The sequence below is a fragment of the Gopherus evgoodei genome, chromosome 2, assembly GCF_007399415.2.
Source record: "Gopherus evgoodei ecotype Sinaloan lineage chromosome 2, rGopEvg1_v1.p, whole genome shotgun sequence".
Lineage (NCBI taxonomy): Eukaryota > Metazoa > Chordata > Testudines > Testudinidae > Gopherus > Gopherus evgoodei.
In genome coordinates, this window is record NC_044323.1 from 158,113,803 (window position 1) to 158,132,952 (window position 19,150).

General features: G+C 47.5%; 1 protein-coding gene across 3 annotated transcripts in view; it reads right to left on the reverse strand.

Moving 5' to 3' along the window:
* Window positions 1-19,150, reverse strand: part of PIWIL2 (piwi like RNA-mediated gene silencing 2) — a 45,008-nt gene that overhangs the window by 14,675 nt on the left and 11,183 nt on the right. For all 3 annotated transcript variants that reach the window (XM_030552090.1, XM_030552091.1, XM_030552092.1), the window contains 10 exons: window positions 12,480-12,560; window positions 11,252-11,365; window positions 10,677-10,865; window positions 10,325-10,409; window positions 9,223-9,312; window positions 8,082-8,222; window positions 6,062-6,175; window positions 4,874-5,062; window positions 1,639-1,740; window positions 178-297 (listed from right to left, as the gene is read on the reverse strand). In XM_030552090.1, coding sequence (XP_030407950.1) covers window positions 178-297; window positions 1,639-1,740; window positions 4,874-5,062; window positions 6,062-6,175; window positions 8,082-8,222; window positions 9,223-9,312; window positions 10,325-10,409; window positions 10,677-10,865; window positions 11,252-11,365; window positions 12,480-12,560 — 1,225 coding nt within the window. The remainder of the gene's footprint in view (window positions 1-177; window positions 298-1,638; window positions 1,741-4,873; window positions 5,063-6,061; window positions 6,176-8,081; window positions 8,223-9,222; window positions 9,313-10,324; window positions 10,410-10,676; window positions 10,866-11,251; window positions 11,366-12,479; window positions 12,561-19,150) is intronic.

A 19,150-nucleotide genomic window follows, 5' to 3' on the forward strand; every position in this document is an offset into this window, starting at 1 on the left:
ACCCCTTTCACACTATGAACTATCTTCCTCTATCTGATCTAGGATGAATTAATATTTGTGCACACACAAAGGAATGAAAGGCCACAGAGAAGTCGCAGATGAGAGCCCTGCACCTAAAGGTAGGTCATTCAGGGTGCTGAAGCCTCCCTTGATGGAAATAACTTTCACATGACTTACCAATGGGATGTCCACTCCCCAGAGTTCCCCACCTAGCTTGCAATTAATCTGCAGCAGAATTTTCTGTGCTATGCTCCTTAATTTGTTTGGCTGGGTCATGATAGTTCGAGCATTGATGACCTGCAGCAACGGGAAATATTAAAAATCAGTTAACTCCAGCTAAGTTTTCAAGACTGCAGAAGCAGGGTCTACTTTTTTCCTCCCCAGACTGTATTGCTGCTATAAATCAATCATAAATTTAAACAGATTATACTTGCATATTGCAAGGCATCCAACTACACAACTTTAACGGCTGTTAAGTTTTTCCATTAGTATTCTATTTCTTTGCTTTTTCTCAGAACTTTTAAGTAGTAAAAGTAAGACTTTGCATTTGTTAAAGCCTGTATAACCAAGTTCTGATCCCTGGATCTGCAACTGTAATTCTCAGTAAGTCAAGAGTTTTGAATGTGCTACGCCTTCACTTAGCAAAAGTCTCATACACAGCAAACACAAACACTGATACCCATCCAGCCCTTTACCCCCAATTCATCCAAAGCTCCCAAGTATTTTTAAGGATGCTTACACCCTAGACTAGCATTTATTTCTTTTCCGATGGGTGGAGAAAGACAAGAGGTTTCCCCAAACGGAATGATGTTTGCATTACATCCTCCAGCAAACTAAAGTGTCTTTCTAGCAAGTTTCACTTTTTTTTTTTTTAAACACACACACACAGACACTATAGTGCAGCTACAACAGCCAGCACATATCTTCCTCTTCTGAATGGAATCGAAGCTCCTCAACAGTTGCCATAGGTCTTACATTCACACAGCTAAAGAAGAACCTCCTTTTGCTTAAATGGCAGAGGTCTGAGGTTTTGGAACAGGGGGATCTGAGTTCTATACTTGTTGTTCCGTTGGCTGAGGTGTGAAGCACATGAAGCCCCAGCTAGCCACAGATACTTACAGAGATAACTATGAAACAGTTCTTTAAGGCTAGATACAATGTTCACAAGCAAGGCAAGAGTCCACAACACAATTTGAATCTGACTAATTACAGATTAAATACAACCTATTGTTATTCTACTATAGACAACATGACCACCAAGATGATGTTCCAGCCACCCGAGGCCTTTTTCTAGGCATGCCATCTTTGCTATTCTGGACTTAATTTAGAGGAATGCAGTAAATTACATGGCTTGTTCACTGTATACTTAAGGGTTAGGTTAAATGGTCATGATTTTATGTTACTGTAGGATTTTGTTCATTTTTAACTATAGCCAGATGAGCCTGCCTGCTCTACTGCTTCCAGAGGTGTACTGGATCCAGAGAGAAATGGGATGGGAAGCTTCAAATGTAGACGAGGATGAAACGGACAGTATTTTGTGGTCTCATTCCAGGCAAGAACTTTGTGTATGGAATCCTTGCCTCCAGCATGTCAACCCCCCACCCCAAGAAGTTATAATACTGCAGTGACCTGACTCACCTGAGAGGGTACTGGAGATTGCACACAGCACAGCTTTTTAATGGCTCCGTACAAGTCATCTCTGGTCCCAGTGATGATACATACAACCATCTGCATCTTACCCTTCAAGGGACAAATGCAGAATCAGGCTTTAGCACCACGAATTTTGCTCGATGTTCACAGACTTTTCTCTGCCTTGGCAATGGAATGAATGCAGCCTCCCTGAGAAGCACTGTGATGAAGGGAAGTAACACACAATCCTGGGACATTAGCTCCCACTGTCTAATAAAGCAGCAGCCAAGAGCGGTATTACAGCTATTTGTCACAGAGCGAGCAGAATCCTCACCAAGAGCCTATTATTGTAGTTATGCCAATACTCTTAAGAACAGATTTGGTATTATTAGCACCTTCACAGTAACAACCGTGTGTCTCATTAGTTGTTAGGTATAAACAAGGGGGTGGAGGGAGCTGGGGAGACCTAAGGCTTGGAAATTTACTGGATTTGGGAGCACAGGTCTTCAGTAATAGCACCATGAACTGCATAACTCCAATGTTCCTTTCTAGTATCAAAGCCCTTCACTGATGGGCTCCCATCCAATCTCCACGACATGAACTACTGCAATTAAAGCAAACCTCGTGCCTCATTTAACTGAGATAACAAGCACCAAGGCGTTCATAACTGCATGTTGTGAAAGATCCACTGGCACAAAAGGCATTACTGCGGAGGGCTGGGAAATAATTGTTCCACAAATAACTAACGTCAACAGGCCAAGTCCTTATCACCATAATGGTGCAAAGGAACATTACAAGTGCAACATCTGCATTAGATCCCAGGAACAGAACATGGGCAGGTAGCAAGGTCTCTCAAGACCTCTGCTGATCAGTCTCCTATCTTCAAGCGTCACAATCAATATGCAGCTCTTTATAGTTAATATATTAATTCAAGATAAACTATTTGATAGGCTGCAGCCGAAGAGCAGAGCAACACCATACACAAGTCCCACAGAAACAGTCCACAAAGGGTACACGGTATCTAATGTGGCTAAGTAGGTCTCTCCCCTATGCACAGGGCCTTTAAAGTGCTGCAGAGCTTTCCAGCTCCCACAATTTGTATTTAGGGTGTACCCGAGTCTGATACCCTTGTGATGCTGTATGATTGAAATATGACCATTTCCATCCTCGATACTGCCACTGTTATTCACAAATCTTGGGCAAAGTGTGTCCCATAAGGTGTCAATGGAAAAGTGATGATTTGCCAAATAAGACTATCCTGCTTAAATCCATGTATCATCACTGTATCTCAAATGTGGGCATTACCCCAGGAACAAAACACAGGGTAGTTTACATCCAATCTAGCCAGCCCATTGTGAATGGGCTATTCAAGCTTGATGGCCCATTAAGGACATTTCACTCATTATGCCCAGACAATTCTTTCTGTGGATGGAGGGTGTTAAAGATTGAGCAGGAGGACCCAGAGGCGGATTGAATAAACCAGATTCATTGTTGTGGCACTCGTTCCCCTCGGCCCAATTGTCCAGTAAGCACTGAATTAGTTACAGCACACTCTTTTTGTTTAAGTTAGTATGTAAATATCTGCACTGACTATACCACCACAAAAACCCTTACTGAGTAATATGAAGGCCCATACAATGAATATTAATAGCTATATACTGAATATTATTATCCCTGCCCCTGATTACTGTTTACAGCATTAAGCATATTCTACAGACAAATTTTACCTTGAAGATACATTTCTTTGCAATAATTGTAGCCACAAATTCCCTTGATCAGCAGTTCACAGGGAAGGGAGGAAGGGGCCATGAGCCCAAGTTCGTTTATGTAGCTAGGAAAGTAAGGGGGGGGAGATAACACCTCTTTGCACAAAGAGGATCCTTTGAACAACTACATTCCTTACGCAGCTGCAACACTTATCAATCCTTACCAAACAGAAGGGAAGGGAGAGAGGTAGCACTTTATCTATGAAGCGCAAAAAACGGTGCCTGCCCGTGCCTCTACACCCTAATACCATGTCAGCATACCAGCGGTTTCCCAGGTCTCTACTAAACCCTTACATATCCCAGTAGAAGGATGCTTCAGGCTCCAAGGAGCCAATGGCTACCTCAGTGTGTTAAAGCATGAAAGGATATGTGATATGCTCATGTGACCCTGGACTCCATCTTAGGCCAGTGACTTTGCACAAACAGAGGCTACGAGCTGTGTCTGAACCAGTAAATTTCCAGGCACATGGCAAAGGGTAAAAAAAAACCCTGAGATGACTCCATTTTGCCTCTTTCCTGCCCTGATTCTCTGAACTGTGGATTTACAACTAAAAGGACCATACTGCATTATGGACTGAGGACCTTCCAATCTTTTGGAAGCTACCAGACAGATTTTACAAGCCAGCCATCTGTACCATCACTGCTACAAACCCGATATAAGGACTTTGCAATTATTGTATGTATATGATCTATTAACCATTAACAACTCCTCTTCTTTTTTTCCTTTTATTAATAAATCCTTAGATTTTAGTTACTAGAAGACTGGCAGCAGCGTGACTATTGGGTAAGATCTGAGTTACATATTTATCTGGCTATGTGTCTGATCTCCAGGGATTAACAGGACACCTTATGTGATAAAACTGGTTTTCAATAACCACTCAGAGTCCAGTGTCTAGATGGTGAAATAAGGGCTGGAATGCCTAAGGAGACTGCATTTTTGACTTCTTGTTAAATAGCATGGCGAGACAGAAGTTTACTTTTGTCACTGGCTTGGTGTAATCCAATGATAGAATAACCACCAGTCTGCCCTATTTTTCAGGGGTTTGTTCTGAATGTGGCATTCTAAGTTGTGACCCACTGAGGCATGACTAAAAGGGCAGAAATGAGACACACAGCAGAGTGCAGCTTCTTCCCACCTCAAGGCAGGACCAGGCATACTGTAGCCATGATCGCTCAGGTGGCTTACGTATCACTTAACAGACGTCAAGCCAACAGTCAATGCTTTACAAGAACCCTCCTTACAGACTCCAATGGAAATGTGGCGCACACACAAGAAACACAAGGAAACTACGCTATGCGCACGTCTGTCCATGGATGATACTTTAAAGGATCCTCCCAAATGGACAGATTCATAAATACATTTCTCATATGTGCAATCAGAGTGTCCCAATCTCCGAGAGATATTAGAATGCCAACTGAAAAGCTTTCTAAATAGGATTACCCAAACCCCGTTCACTCTGTCCCTTCCTCCCCATTACCTCAGTGCCCAAGATGGATTTGATAGTCCTGGCATAGGTCTCTATTCGATCATCTTTCAATTCCACCCAGGCGGGCTGGTTTAACTGCATGCCAATTGGGCCAGAGACCTTCTCCAGCATGCTGACCAACTCTCGTGCTTGGTCCACGACCCGTTTTGGATAAAACAATGCCCAGTAATGCATGGGAATCTAGGAGCAGAACCAGACAGCCAACATCATCATCAAATAGCCTGTATAAGTGAAGGTGGTAGTGATTTCCCCCGAAGGATCTTAAAACACCTTACCAAGCCATTAATAAAGCCTCACTACCCACCCACCCACCAAAATAGATATATTTCTGTTTTACAGATGAGGAAATCATAGCATAGAGAAATTAAGTGGCATGCCCAAAGTCAAAGAGCTAATCAAAGGAAGAGCTGGGGAAAGGTAGGATGACCAGATGTCCTGATTTTATAGGCACGGTCCCGATTTTTGGGTCTTTTTCTTATATAGGTTCCTATTACCCCCCATCCCGATTTTTCACACTTGCTGTCTGGTCACCCCAAGGAAAGGACACAGAAGACCCAGCTATTAGAAACGTCTTGCCTTCATATCCCACCAAATTTGAGGTAAGACAGCCAGAAAGCAGACAAAATGTGCATCTGCACTGCACAGTCAGCTTCCAGAGGCCCTGCTCCTTGCTCTCCTGCAGCACAGACTCACCATGTACTTCAATCTACACAAGCTCAGGAGGAGAAAATTAAAAAAAAAAAATTGCATTAAGTGATAAAAAGAGAGGATCCTGACTTCTAGTTCCAGATGTAGCACTTCTGAACATCTTTCTCCTAACTAGACACTTCAATGAGCATGCATATTCTGAGGAAAGACTTTTCCCACTAACACCTTGGAAAGACAACCATTGCCAATGTTAACAAAGCTGGTGCCTTGGAAAAATTCAACTCCATGTCCAGCAGGAACAGAAACAGTCGGGCGGCACCAATACTGCTTGTGACCGTCTCAATTTAGAAATCAAAAGGGACACTTTCAAAAAAAACAAAAACAAAAACAAAAAAACGCGCGTGCGCACACACACACACACACACACACACACACACACACACACACACACACAAAACAACCAGCTGAACAGGCTACTCCATTGTCTTCCTGGTACTGGGAAGCAACCTCTCTGTCTGCAAAGGAATTTACTGTAGAGATGGCGGCTTCTCTTGTTATTTCTTTGGTCCAGTTTAGGTCCTCAGAAGTCATAAAACAGCTGGTCCTCAGGTTTATTTTTTCCATGGGGAGAACACGCCCTTGTGTCTGAAGAGAAGAGAACAAAAGCCATATGCAACTGTTGTATACATGCATACTGCAGACATCAGGAAACGCTGCTGAAGTCCCCTCTGCCTTTCTAGTACGCGTACTTCATGTGATCTTGCTTCATGCAGTGCAATATACCACTGCCAAATACATCAACATGGAAAGGAAAGGAGACTTTCTTCCTACTGTTCTTCCAATGAAGGGTATGTAAATAGCATCAACTGAACTGTGTATTGTTAATTTATGTCTAAGCTGAGCCTTAACGCTTATGAATTTTTTTTTTAAAAAGTCAAAAGTATTGCCACGGGAAAGAAAAATCTAGATTATTAATATCAAAGCTTGATTAACAGAGTTAAGGTTAAAACTAATTGCACAGAAGTCAGGAAAGCCAGAGTTAAAGGTTTTTCATTTTGTTTTTTTACACGCTGGCCCTTGCGTGTAAGCATTCTGAGAGGATCTCTCATTCCACCATCACTTAAATGCACTTTTTGTTAATAAGGAAAGGGGACAGTAAAAGGTACAGTTTTGTTTTCAGCTATATGCAAAGTTGATGGAGAACAGGATCCAGTAAAGATCAATGAATTGACAGAGCACTTGAACATAGCATATGGAACAACGCAGCACTAGCAGGGAGTGATACCTACAAGGATTTTTTCCGTCTCTGGGCTGGTCTACACTGAGGGGCGGGTAATCAATCTAAGCCCACGTCCAGACGACCCCGCCGTATCGGCGGGTTAAAATCGATTGCTCGGGGATCGATATATCGCGTCTAGACTAGACACGATATATCAATCCCCGAGCGCGCTTACATCGATTCCGGAACTCCATCAACCCGAACGGAGTTCCAGAATCGACACGGAGAGCCACGGACATCGATCCCGCGCCGTCTGGATGGGTGAGTAATTCGATCTTAGATATTCGACTTCAGCTACGTTAATCACGTAGCTGAAGTTGCGTATCTAAGATCGATTTTCCTCCTCTAGTCTGGACGAGGCCTCAGATATGCAACTTCAGCTACGTGAATAGCGTAGCTGAAGTTGAAATATCTTAGATCGATTTACCTGGGGTCCTCACGGCGCGGGATCGATGTCCATGACTCCCCGTATCGACTCCACTACTGCCGCTCGCTCCGGTAGAGTTCTGGAGTCAACGGGAGCGCGTTCGGGGATCGATATATCGCGTCTATATGAGACACGATATATCGATCCCCGAAAAATTGATCGCTACCCGCCGATACGGCAGGTAGTTTGGACGTACCCTTAGTCTAGGGGTTAACGGGAGGACATAAAACATGTTGGGTTTTTAAATTCACTGACACTCTATAGTTAGCTAAATCGGCTGATTTCCAGTGGTTGCACCAGGAAGCCAGACAATTGTTTGTTGTGGGTATAAGAGAATACAGTGTGGTGACCAAATGCCATATGGTCCCCTTGGCAGTGTGGTACACATGTATCACAAGAGGATATGCCACATCCCCACCATTCAGAACCTGCTTCTGGTCTTGTGCGCTATGGAATTCACACATGCTTTTACTAAGTCACCGTTACAGATGGATAAGATCTGCAGGGTTTGCTCTGAAGAGGAAGACAGACATTACATAGTCTTACAGCATTAGAGTAATTAGGACGCAGGAAGTAACCACTTCCCTTAAAGAATTCCAACGGGTGACAATAATCTGCCTTTCAATAACACCTCTCATGTTATCAAATACATTAAACCCCCTCACCCTTATGAAGTATTATCACCATTTTATAGATGGGAAAACTGAGACAATGAGGTTAAATGACTCATCCCAGGCCACAGCAAGCCAGTGGCAGAATCTGTAATAGAGTGCAAGAGCCCTGTTATCCAGTCCCTTGCTCTAAGCACTAGATAATACTCATGTACGAGGGGAAATATATCTTACCTTATGCACATCCTTGTCCAAACATAGTCCCCATCGTGACATTTCCTTGCTGGCAGCCTCATTCACCTCAATCCTGTGCAGGAGATTCCTCAGAGATGCGTGGTGCTGCTTAGGGCTCAGATTAATTTGATGGGTTAGGTCCTAGAGAGGATGGGTAAGGGAACAAAAGAAGTCACATCTGAGAATGTTACTATCCTGAGGTGGAATTGTATCTATATCGGACCTTGACTTGTATAAGCAATCATTTTCAGGATGATATCATATATTATTCCACTGACACAAGGACACCCAGCTGCAGTTTCATAAGTCATCACACACACACAGCAGCATGGTATATAAGCACAGACAACGCTGACAGTGACATAAAAAAAGCTATGTGCTTAGGAATAAGTCATACGCTTCGAGGATCAGAGTGTGGCAAAATGCAAGTACTGGTCCAGTTGTTCCCAGGTAACTCCTTACAGCAAAGGAGGAAGGACAGTGATTACTGAATCCCATTTATCTGGAGCCACATTACACAATATCTGGCGATTTGCTTACTTAGATGTTTATAATAGTGTGTTATCAAGCACCTAGGTGCCTTACATTTATAGGCAATTACAAGACATTGCAAGTTCCTCAAACTTCCCTGCCACATGTTCTCTCTCTTGTACAGCTCAACTCCTACCCCCCAAGTCTTCTAGCTAACCCATACCCACTCCCCAGCTCCTTTAACAACTCCAATCCCCTCCGTTGAAATAAGCCCATAATCCTGCAAATGCCTGACAGATCTCAGGGCTCAGCCTAAAATCTCTAAATTTGGGCTATGGCAGAATACTAGAGGGAAAATAGGTTTGAGAAGACCAAGCCAATGGCTGTGCAGAGTTTAACTCTCAGAACTGGCCATGCAGTCAACTCACTGCACTGTATCTCCTATGACAGGAAAGACAGGGTAGGGTGCACAGACATCAATATGAATGTTGTTGCATTAGAGGTGCTTAGTATAATCAGATCTAGTACGAATTGGCTTCTAGATTCACTCTGATAAACCACCAACTGGGTGCTAGTTTGCAAGTCTTGGGAGCGGAGCAGAGGACATAAGCAACAAGAAATGTCTGCTCGTGGGGGCTGAAGACCTGCCCTGCGACAGCAATGCTCCAACCTTCATGGCTCTGAAGTCCTTCTTCATCTTCTCAGGGATCCCGGTCATGTAGGAGAGCTCTGGCAGCAACAGAATCTCACCCCTCTGAAGCTGAAGGGAAAGGGGAGCCAGTACACATTAACATACACATACTGCCTGGTGAGTTGCTCCCAGCCATATCATGCACAAGAAAAATACTACCAGCCCTTGCTACTGCTGGGGGAAGCAAAAAAGGGGTGAGCTTATACTGCTGGAAAAAGAGAGAATAGAATCAAGTGTGTCCCAGGTTTAGTTCCTAGTAACATTAAGGGACCATTTCTGCCACTATTGATATCCCAGTTGCCATCGATGGGGCTCAAATGGGTGCATGTGGACCAGAGTCTGGACATACACCGCTACCTTGATATAACGCCACCCGATATAATACGAACTTGGATATAACGCAGTAAAGCAGTGCTCCGCGGGGGCGTGGCTGTGCACTCCAATGGATCAAAGCAAGTTCGATATAACACAGTTTCACCTATAATGCGGTAAGATTTTTTTGCTCGCAAGGACAGCGTTATATCGAGGTAGAGGTGTACTTTGCCTGGCCCCATTGGTTCCTTCCTAACAGCAGGTCAGTGAACACTTTGAGGCTTATGACTTGGCGGAGCTGCAAAACAATTCACTTCTGACTATGATAAGGACATACATCAAGCAGAACCAACCGTTGACACCAGAAGAGTTAAAAGAAGCCACAGTACAATTGCAGAAGGAGACCTGGATGGCTGAGACGACTGGTAATAAGAGAATTTTCAGTATAGTGACTGAAGTTGCTTTATCAAATAACTGTTTGGATGGTTTGATGGGAGGACTCGGGTGGGGGCAGTCTCTGTCTAAGGGGCCACCACATTTGGCACTAACTGGCCTCAGCAGAGAGGTCAAAACTGAATAGGCCATGGGGATTGAACTCTTGACTCCTAGAAGTGGTCCACCCATTATACCAGGATTGTGGCACATGGGCACAAAGGGGATGCTGCTGCCTGTGAGTAGACCCCTTCACAATCCAAGGCTGCCAACCTATCACTGGGAATCTGGTGCTGAAATTCCACTACTAGACTTTCCAGCTGCAAAAACAACTCACCTTCCCTTGGGGAGTCCGCCTTTCATTGGGTCTGTGAATAAGCAGTGGCTGGTCCAGCTCCCTGACTGTTATACCATAATTTTTGCTGGAAAAGGAGTTGGGGAACAATTTTAAAGAAGCACTTTCCTGATACCAGAGCAACAAGCTCAGCTCACAGACTGCAGAAGAGGCTCTGTCATAACAGAGCTAGAGATGAGAACTGAGGGGTCAGACTACATCTTCATTAAAGTTAACGTAAGGCAATGCTCCAGAATGGCACACAAACTGATGTTTCCTGTTCAATGTTAGCTACTAATCAGATTCTTTCTTCTCGCAACACGGCCCTCTGTGTGGCACATACAGAAGTGTCTACCTGTAATAGTCTATGAAGGTGATCTCTTTCCCATCAGACATGGTGAAACTGTCCTTTGGAGTCTTGTTCCAGTCAATGTCATCAATACGGTACGTGTGATTATTATAACGGGTAATGATGATATTGCCAATTAGCTGCTTGGTGCACTCATCCTGGAAGGTCTCTCTTCTCTGCTGGTAGATTACATGCCTTTGTGGAGAAGGATGAATGAAAGCTCTCAGATTTCAACCATCTTCTTATACAAGAACGAACTATAAATTATTATATTCTCTAGCTCATGGATGAATTGCACTAACAAGACAGCATGGGGGAAGCTTGCACTACCTGTACTGTAACTGCTCCGTAACGAAACAGAAGATACACAATAACAATGCTTAGACTCCTAACTCAATTGCACTTGTCTGAAACCAACCTTCTGGGAGGTTCAAAGGACAATGCTATGGGATCATCTGATCCCCCCTTTCAGAGAACTATTCCTCATGGCATACTTACTGAAACAGCAGTTCTTTGTATGCACCACCATTGTTTTCTGAGCCCACAAGATGTTTAATTCTGATTTCTCTTTTCTTACTCACATTATATCCAGGACAGAATCATTCCGGATAACCTTGTGGGAGATGTCTGCCAACAGGAAGAGACCTCCATCTGTCCTCCGGATACTGGCTGAGTAACCTGGCCATATCTGCAGCCTTTGGAAAAACAGATTGCATACAAATCAGGATGCTCATCCAAAAAAGTCATAGGGAATCTCAGTATATGACTAAGAGCTGTTCTACCAGTGAGAATGTACAGTGAACACAAGGCAAGCACACCACAGGGAATACATTTAACCTAGTCAGCAGGTAGAATTTCAGCTAAAATCTCTGAACTGCAGATCAAAAATAAGCAGTCTTTTTCAAGTAAAAATGACTAGACAAGAACCTCAGCATTCAGACAACGTACGTGGCAAAGGCCTTGCTGTAAAGGTCTGAGTTTCTAGACCTGAGATGCTCAAATACAATGATGATAGGCCTACCAATACAGTAAGTAGCCCAAGTGTGGAGCCTGGGTTGGTTTGTCTGAAAGGACTGAACCTGGGACCTCAGGATCCAAAAGCATTAGCTCAGAGGCAGTAGCAGACTCAAACCTCTGTAAGTGGTCTAAGCCACCAGTAAGGGACAGGACAGACACTGTTGTCCTGGGTTACTCACACTGAATGAGGATGGAGATTAATGAAGGATTTTTCATGACATGACTGCCATGGGGCGTGCCTTTTGCTCAGAAGAAGCCATAAAGGTGGGAAACAGAATGTGAGCCAACCACCACTCTCTCCAGATTGTTTTTTGTCTTACTTTTGCCTGCACACATTGTAAATTTATAGGCATGGACCATATCTGCCTCTAAATCTGTAGAACATCCAGAACACCATCACAATAGGTTCCCAATCCAGACTGAAGCCTCTTTGTACTACCACAATGCGAACAATAATCATCTGTGAATGGTTCCTCTCCTTTTGTCGAGTCCCGTATGTTCTCTTTGGACATTTCCAAAGTCAGTTTCCGGAGTTTCCCTCCCCCCCAGGTCAGTTGGGAAGATGTTCTCAATCAATAGTCCTCATCTATAGAACCCATTCCTGCCAATAGCCCACAACTGCAGGGCTTGACCTCTGCAAATCAGGCCTTTAGAATGTTAAATATTTGCACACATCCCGCAGCTTGTTAGACTAACGTACTGAAGGGACAGGGCTCTTCTCCCTCTTATTCACTTTAAGTATTGAAAGGTGCATGGGTACCATGGCAATGGGAGACAAATAATAGGACTAACCTATATTGCTGCAGCATTGTAGGAGTGGTGGGATCGTAGAAGTTTCTCCCAACAAGTTTCATATCTAAAATCCTCATCACCCTGAAATAGAAAACTAGGATAATTATAGGATTCTAGGGGCTAGGATAGATAAATGTAACCAATAAAATTGCATTGCATAGCTTACACCATTAGGGAGACACCACAAAAACAGTTATTAAAGGTCTCATCCTGTGAGGTGCTTAGTATCCTCAACACACAATGGAGTCAATATGAATGGAGAAAACTCCATTTTGCAAGATTGGGCTCCTATATGCACTAAAAAAAAAAAAAAAGTAACGGCCCGTCTGCCAAGGAAAAGGAATATGTATGCATCTTTTTTTCTTTGAGGCAAGACACCTGAAACAGGTTTCAGCTTGCTTTTTAAATTTTTCCCCCTTGCCTGTTCTTTTATCTTAATATATTAGGAGTGTCACCTCCCCAGTTTTTGCTGAAGGACTAAAGAACTGGAGTGGGAGACTTCTCAGACCTCAGATGAGGGCATGGGGGAAAAGGAGGGTTGCTGAATCTTTCAAAACAATTCTCTTTTCTCCGAGAAGTTTGTCAGTGTCTGTGTTAAATTGGTGTCAACAACAACAAAAACATTTAAAACAGAGACTAAAAATCAAGTCTCTCTCCCTTGCTCAGGTTTTGGTCTCTTGGTTCCTGGAGTATCATAATACTATGAGTTCTCTAGTTAACCACAGAATTTTCCAGTAAAGACAGAGCAGACAAGGCCTGAATTTCCAATATAAAACTTTTCTGGAAAAACACAAAACTTCAGGCTTTTATCAGAAAGCAAGCAAACATTCTCCCCAATAATCCCCCAAAACACATTTCCCTTCCCTTTGCAGGTTCCCTTTTTAGAATAGCTTGCGTATGGAGAAACTAGCCTTTTAAGTCATTGTATTCATTTGGTTAACCATTATGTATAGATTAATCTGATCTGTGTTTCTACCTCCACCTAAGATTACTCAAACTGAAAGAATTTCCAAGTCTAATCAATATTTCATCAATAAACTACTGTTCACTTTTGCCTCTCTCTTAAGAAGGGCAATGAAAACAGATTAGCTGGCTTCACTTTCAGGTTCTCATGCACTAGCCCAATAGTGCAATGTTTGTGTTGCAAACACACTGGAAGGGGATGGTTTAAAATTTTAAATCCGAAACAATGGCTTAATTGACTTTTGTTGTACGTGTTCATGAGAGCACTTTAGTCACTAGGTTTTACAGCTTTCCCTCGCCTCAAAAAATATATATATTTAAAATTAAGTTACCAATGCCCATTTAAATAAAAAAAAATGGTTACTTACCTTTGTAACTGTTGTTCTTCGAGATGTGTTGCTCATATCCATTCCAGTTAGGTGCGTGCCACCGCGTGCATGTTTGTCGGAGAAACTTTTACCCTAGCAACCCAGGCGGGTCGGCTGGGTGCCCCCTGGAGTGGCGCCGCTATGGCGCCCAATATATATCCCAGCCGACCTGGCCACCCTTCAGTTCCTTCTTGCCAGCTACTCCGACAGTGGGAAAGGAGGGTGGGTTTGGAATGGATATGAGCAACACATCTCGAAGAACAACAGTTACAAAGGTAAGTAACCGTCTTTTCTTCTTCGAGTGATTGCTCATATGCATTCCAGTTAGGTGATTCCCAAGCCTTACCTAGGCTGTGGGGTCGGAGCGAGATGTGGCGGTATTTAAAACTGCTACACCGAAGGCCGCATCATCTCTTGATTGACTGACTAGCGCATAGTGTGCGGTGAATGTGTGGACCGATGACCAGGTCGCTGCACGGCATATCTCCTGGATAGGCACGTGCGCCAGGAAGGCTGCCGACGTCGCCTGAGCTCTCGTGGAATGTGCCGTGAGGTGGCTAGAGGGGACACGAGCTAAGTCGTATCATGCGCGAATGCATGCAGTTACCGAGGAGGAAATCCTCTGAGGGGAGATTGGTTGACCTCTCATCCGTTCTGCGATCGCCACAAACAGCTGAGGGGACTTCCGAAATGGCTTTGTTCACTCGATGTAGAAAGCGAGTGCCTTGCGTACATCTAAGGAGTGCAGTTGCTGTTCCCGCCGAGAAGAGTGTGGCTTCGGGAAGAAGACGGGGAGGAAGATGTCCTGGTTGGTATGGAAGGCAGAAACAACCTTAGGGAGGAACGCCGGGTGGGGTCGCAGGTGCACTTTGTCCTTATGGAAGACGGTGTAGGGTGGATCCACTGTGAGAGCTCTCAGCTCTGAGACCCGCCTGGCCGATGTAATGGCCACCAAGAAGGCCGTCTTCCAAGACAGGTACGTGAGCGAGCAAGTCGCCAGTGGCTCGAATGGCGGGAGCGGGAGCCTGTTCAGGACCAAGTTAAGGTCCCAGGTAGGAGCAGGGCGGTGTACATGGGGGGGTAGAGACGCTCCAGGCCTTTAACAAACTTGGCGACTAAGGGGTGGGAGAATACGGAGCGACCACCCTCTCCTGGCCGAAAGGCGGATATGGCCGCTAAGTGTACCTTTAAGGAGGATGTCGCCAGGTACTGCTGCTTAAGGTACCAGAGGTAGTCTAAGACCGTGGGAATTGGGGTCTGCATAGGGTTCACCCCTCGAGAAGCGCACCAGCAAGAGAAACGCTTCCACTTGGCCCTGTACGTTGAGCGAGTGGAAGGCTTCCTGTTGTTAAGGAGTATATGTTGGACCGGTGCGGAGCAGCTGAGCTCCGCTGTGTTCAGCCATGCAGGAGCCACGCCGTGAGGTGCAGGGCTCGTAGGTCCGGGTGACGAAGCGTGCCGTGATCCTGCGTAATCACGTCTGGGTGGAGAGGAAGGAGAATTGGGGGGTCCACAGATAGGTCCAGCAAGGCGGTGAACCAGTGCTGTCTGGGCCACGCAGGAGCGATCAGGATTAGATGCGCTTTGTCCTGCGCAGCTTCAACAGGACCTTGTGCACCAGAGGGAATGGAGGGAAGGGATACAGGAGGTGGCGGGTCCATGGCAGGAGAAATGCATCTGTGATCGACCCGGGAGAGAGACCTTGAAAGGAGCAAAACTCCTGGCACTTCCTGTTGGACTTGGTTGCGAAGAGGTCTATGCGGGGAAATCCCCACCTCTGGAAGATGGAATGGATGACATCCGGTTTGATCGACCATTCGTGGCAGAGGAAGATCGGCTGAGTCTGTCCGCCAGCGTTGTTCTTGAACTCCTGGGAGGAAGGATGCCACCAGGTCTATCGACTGGGCTATGCACAAGTCCCAGAGTCGAATGGCTTCCTGACATAGGGGAGACGAACGGGTTCCCCCGTTTGTTGATATAATACATGGCCGTTGTGTTGTCCGTGAGTACGGAAACACAACGGCCGTGTAGGTGTCGTTGAAACGCCTGGCAGGCGAGGCGGACTGCCCTTAGTTCCCGGACATTTATGTGGAGTGACAGCTCTTGGGATGACCAGAGGCCCTGGGTGCGCAGGTCCCCTAAGTGGGCCCCCCACCCCAGGGATGATGCATCAGTTGTTAGAGTCACCGATGGTTGCTGTGAATGGAACGGCATCCCCGCACATACTAGAGATGGGGTCAGCCACCAGTCAAGGGAGCGGAGAGGGTCGGGGGGGACCGTCACCAATACATCCAGGTGGTCCCTGCTCGGGTGGAATACGGAATGAAGCCACGTTTGGAAGGGCCTCATTCTGAGCCTGGCATGCTTTGTCACGTAAGTGCATGCGGCCATATGCCCTAGAAGTGTGAGGCAGGTGCGAGCTGAGGTGATTGGGGAGGCCTGTAAGCTCTGAATGATCACACCGATCGTCTGGAAGCGAGGTTGAGGTAAGTAGGCCCTGGCCTGAGTAGAGTCCAGGGTCGCGTCTATGAAGTCTAACCTCTGTGTGGGGACCAGGCTGGATTTCTCGGCATTGATAAGCAGGCCTAGCTGGGAGAAGAGGTCCGTAACGGCCTCGACATGTCGTCGCACCTGCGACTGGGAGGACCCTTTCAGGAGCCAGTCGTCGAGGTACGGGAAGACGTGGATTTTCTGCCGACGGAGGTGGGCAGCCACAACGGCCATGCACTTGGTAAACACCCTCAGGGCTGTGGAGAGGCCGAAGGGCAGGACTGCGAACTGGAAGTGCTGATGTCTGACCGTGAAGCGGAGGTACTTCCTGTGCGGTGGAAAGATGGCGATATGGAAGTCCGCGTCCTTCATGTCGAGGGCGGCATACCAGTCTCCAGGATCCAGGGATGGGATAATGGTTCCCAGGGAGATCATGTGGAACTTCAACTTGAGCATCCACTTGTTGAGGGCCCCGCAGGTCTAGGATGGGTCTGAGACCTCCCTTGGATTTGGGGATCAGAAAATATCGGGAGTAGAATCCCCTGCCTCTCTCGCCTAGAGGTACTTCCTCTATAGCTCCCGCCGCAAGGAGGGAACGAACCTCCTGCAGGAGGGTTTGCTCGTGAGAGGGGTCCCTGAAGAGGGACCGGGAAGGGGGTGAGGAAGCAATTGCAGATGGTATCCGTGCTTCACTGTGCGTAGCACCCAATGGTCTGATGTTAATTGGGACCATGCCGGGAGGAAGTGGGAGAGGCGGTTGGAGAAGGTAGGGGAAGGATCCTGTCTTGAGGCTGGTATGCCGTCCCCGGGCGCACCTTCAAAAGCCGGACTTGGGGCCCGGCTGTGCCTTGGAAGGGCCCTTGATTCTGGCCTCCCTGGGAGCTGGATTGGAGTCTGCGTCCCCCCGGCCACGCCGTCTATTGAGGTCCTGCCTCTGACGGGGTGGTAAGTATGGGCGCCGGGCTTGGGGCCTGAAGGGTCTACGCTGGGTGGAAGGTGTATGCATCCCCAGCGAGCGAATGATGACTCGATTGTCCTTCAGGTTTTGTAATTTGGAGTCCGTCTTGTTCGAGAACAACCCTTTCCCTTCAAAGGATAGGTCCTGGACTGTATATTGTAGTTCCGGGGGTAGTGTGGAGGCTTGAAACCATGAAATGCGCCTCATGGTTATTCCAGACGCCAGGGTTCTGGCTGCCGAGTCAGCACGTCGAGGGAGGCCTGGAGGAAGGTCCTGGCCACCTTCTACCCTCCTCCAGGACCGCGTTAAATTCCGGGCGTGAGTCCTGGGTAGCAGTTCGGCGAACTTACCCATCTCTGCCCATATGTTGTAGTTATAGCACCCCAGTAGGGCCTGCTGGTTGGCCACACGGAGAGTTGCAAGGCCCAGCTGAGTACACCTTGCGACCCATGAGGTCTATCCGCTTAGCCTCCTTGGATTTGGGGGCCGGTGCCTGCTGGCCATGCCGTTCCCTGTCGTTGACCGACTGAGCCACTAGGGAGGAAGGAGGAGGGTGGACATACAGGTACTCGTACCCCCGAGAGGGGACCATGTACTTCCTTTCCACTCCCTTAGCTGTCGGCGGGATGGAGGCTGGTGACTGCCACAGGTTCTCGGTGGTAGACTGGATAGTCTTTATGAATGGGAGGGCTACCCGGGTAGGAGCATCGGCCGAGAGGATGCTCACTACTGGGTCCTCAACCTCTGAGACCTCCTCCACCAGGAGGTTGATATTAAGGGCCACTCTATGGAGGAGGTCCTGCTGGGCCCTGAGGTCTATAGGTGGAGTCCCGATGCTGACAACCCAGCCACTGCCTCATCCGGCGAGGAGGAGGAGAGGATACTCCGGGGATGAGGGTATCCTGTGCGGTCTCTTGTTCTTGGCCTGGTTCCTGCTCGTGTTGCCCGGGGAGTCTGGAGGCGGCTGTTTGTCCGACTCAACCGGGGGGGGGCGGGAAACAGTGGCCTCTGGCCCCGATGCATCTGAGCGGTGGGAACGTGTCTGAGGCACATACGGGGGCAACCCTGGGCCTGATGGTAAGCCAGGTGTCCAAAAGCCCCACTGTTGGGCACCCGTGTCCTGTGGGTGGGGGTCTTGGAACACTCCCCAGCGGTACTTTCGGGGTCCTGGTCCCGTTCGTAATAGCTACCCGCCTGGGAGGATGCCGACGTGCCCCTGGATGGCCACGGTGAGCGGCGAAAGCTGGTGCCGAGGTACCGACCAACCTCACACCTCTGGATAGTGGTGACCGTGTCGGTATCGGTGTTTGAGAGCGAGACCGGGACCTGCTGACCGGCTCGGTGCCGGGAGGTCGACCGGGACGCGGAGTGCCGTGTCTAGATCTGCTCCTGGAGGTGCGGGCCCACCGCGGTGCGTGAGCTGGACGGTGCCGGGAGTACCGAGTTGACGCTCGGACATAGACCGGCGCCGGGAGTCCGATCCCGGTGCCGGGAGTCCGGACCGGTGCCGGGTATCGGGATCGATGTAGCGAGCCTGAGTGGCGCCTTGATGCCGACGCGGTCCGCTGGACCGCGATCTGGAGCGGTGCCCGGTCTGCTACACTGGACCGAAGCTGGTGTCTGGTCAGGGTCGGTTTGTGCCCACAGAGCATAGTACCCTGCCCGGCGGTGCCGGGGGGTAAGGGCACTCGGTGCCTCGGTGATGGCGATTAGCTCTCTCGCCGTGGCAAACGTCTCCGGGGTAGAGGGTGAAGCTGAGCTCTACCACGGTGTGTACCGGGGAGCTGCAAGGTGCCAGACTCGACGGCCCTCGCGGGGTCGGAGAGTCACGGTACCGGCTTAGACGGTGCCCGCGGCAGGTATCGGTGCTGGGCGATCTGCCTTCTGCGCAG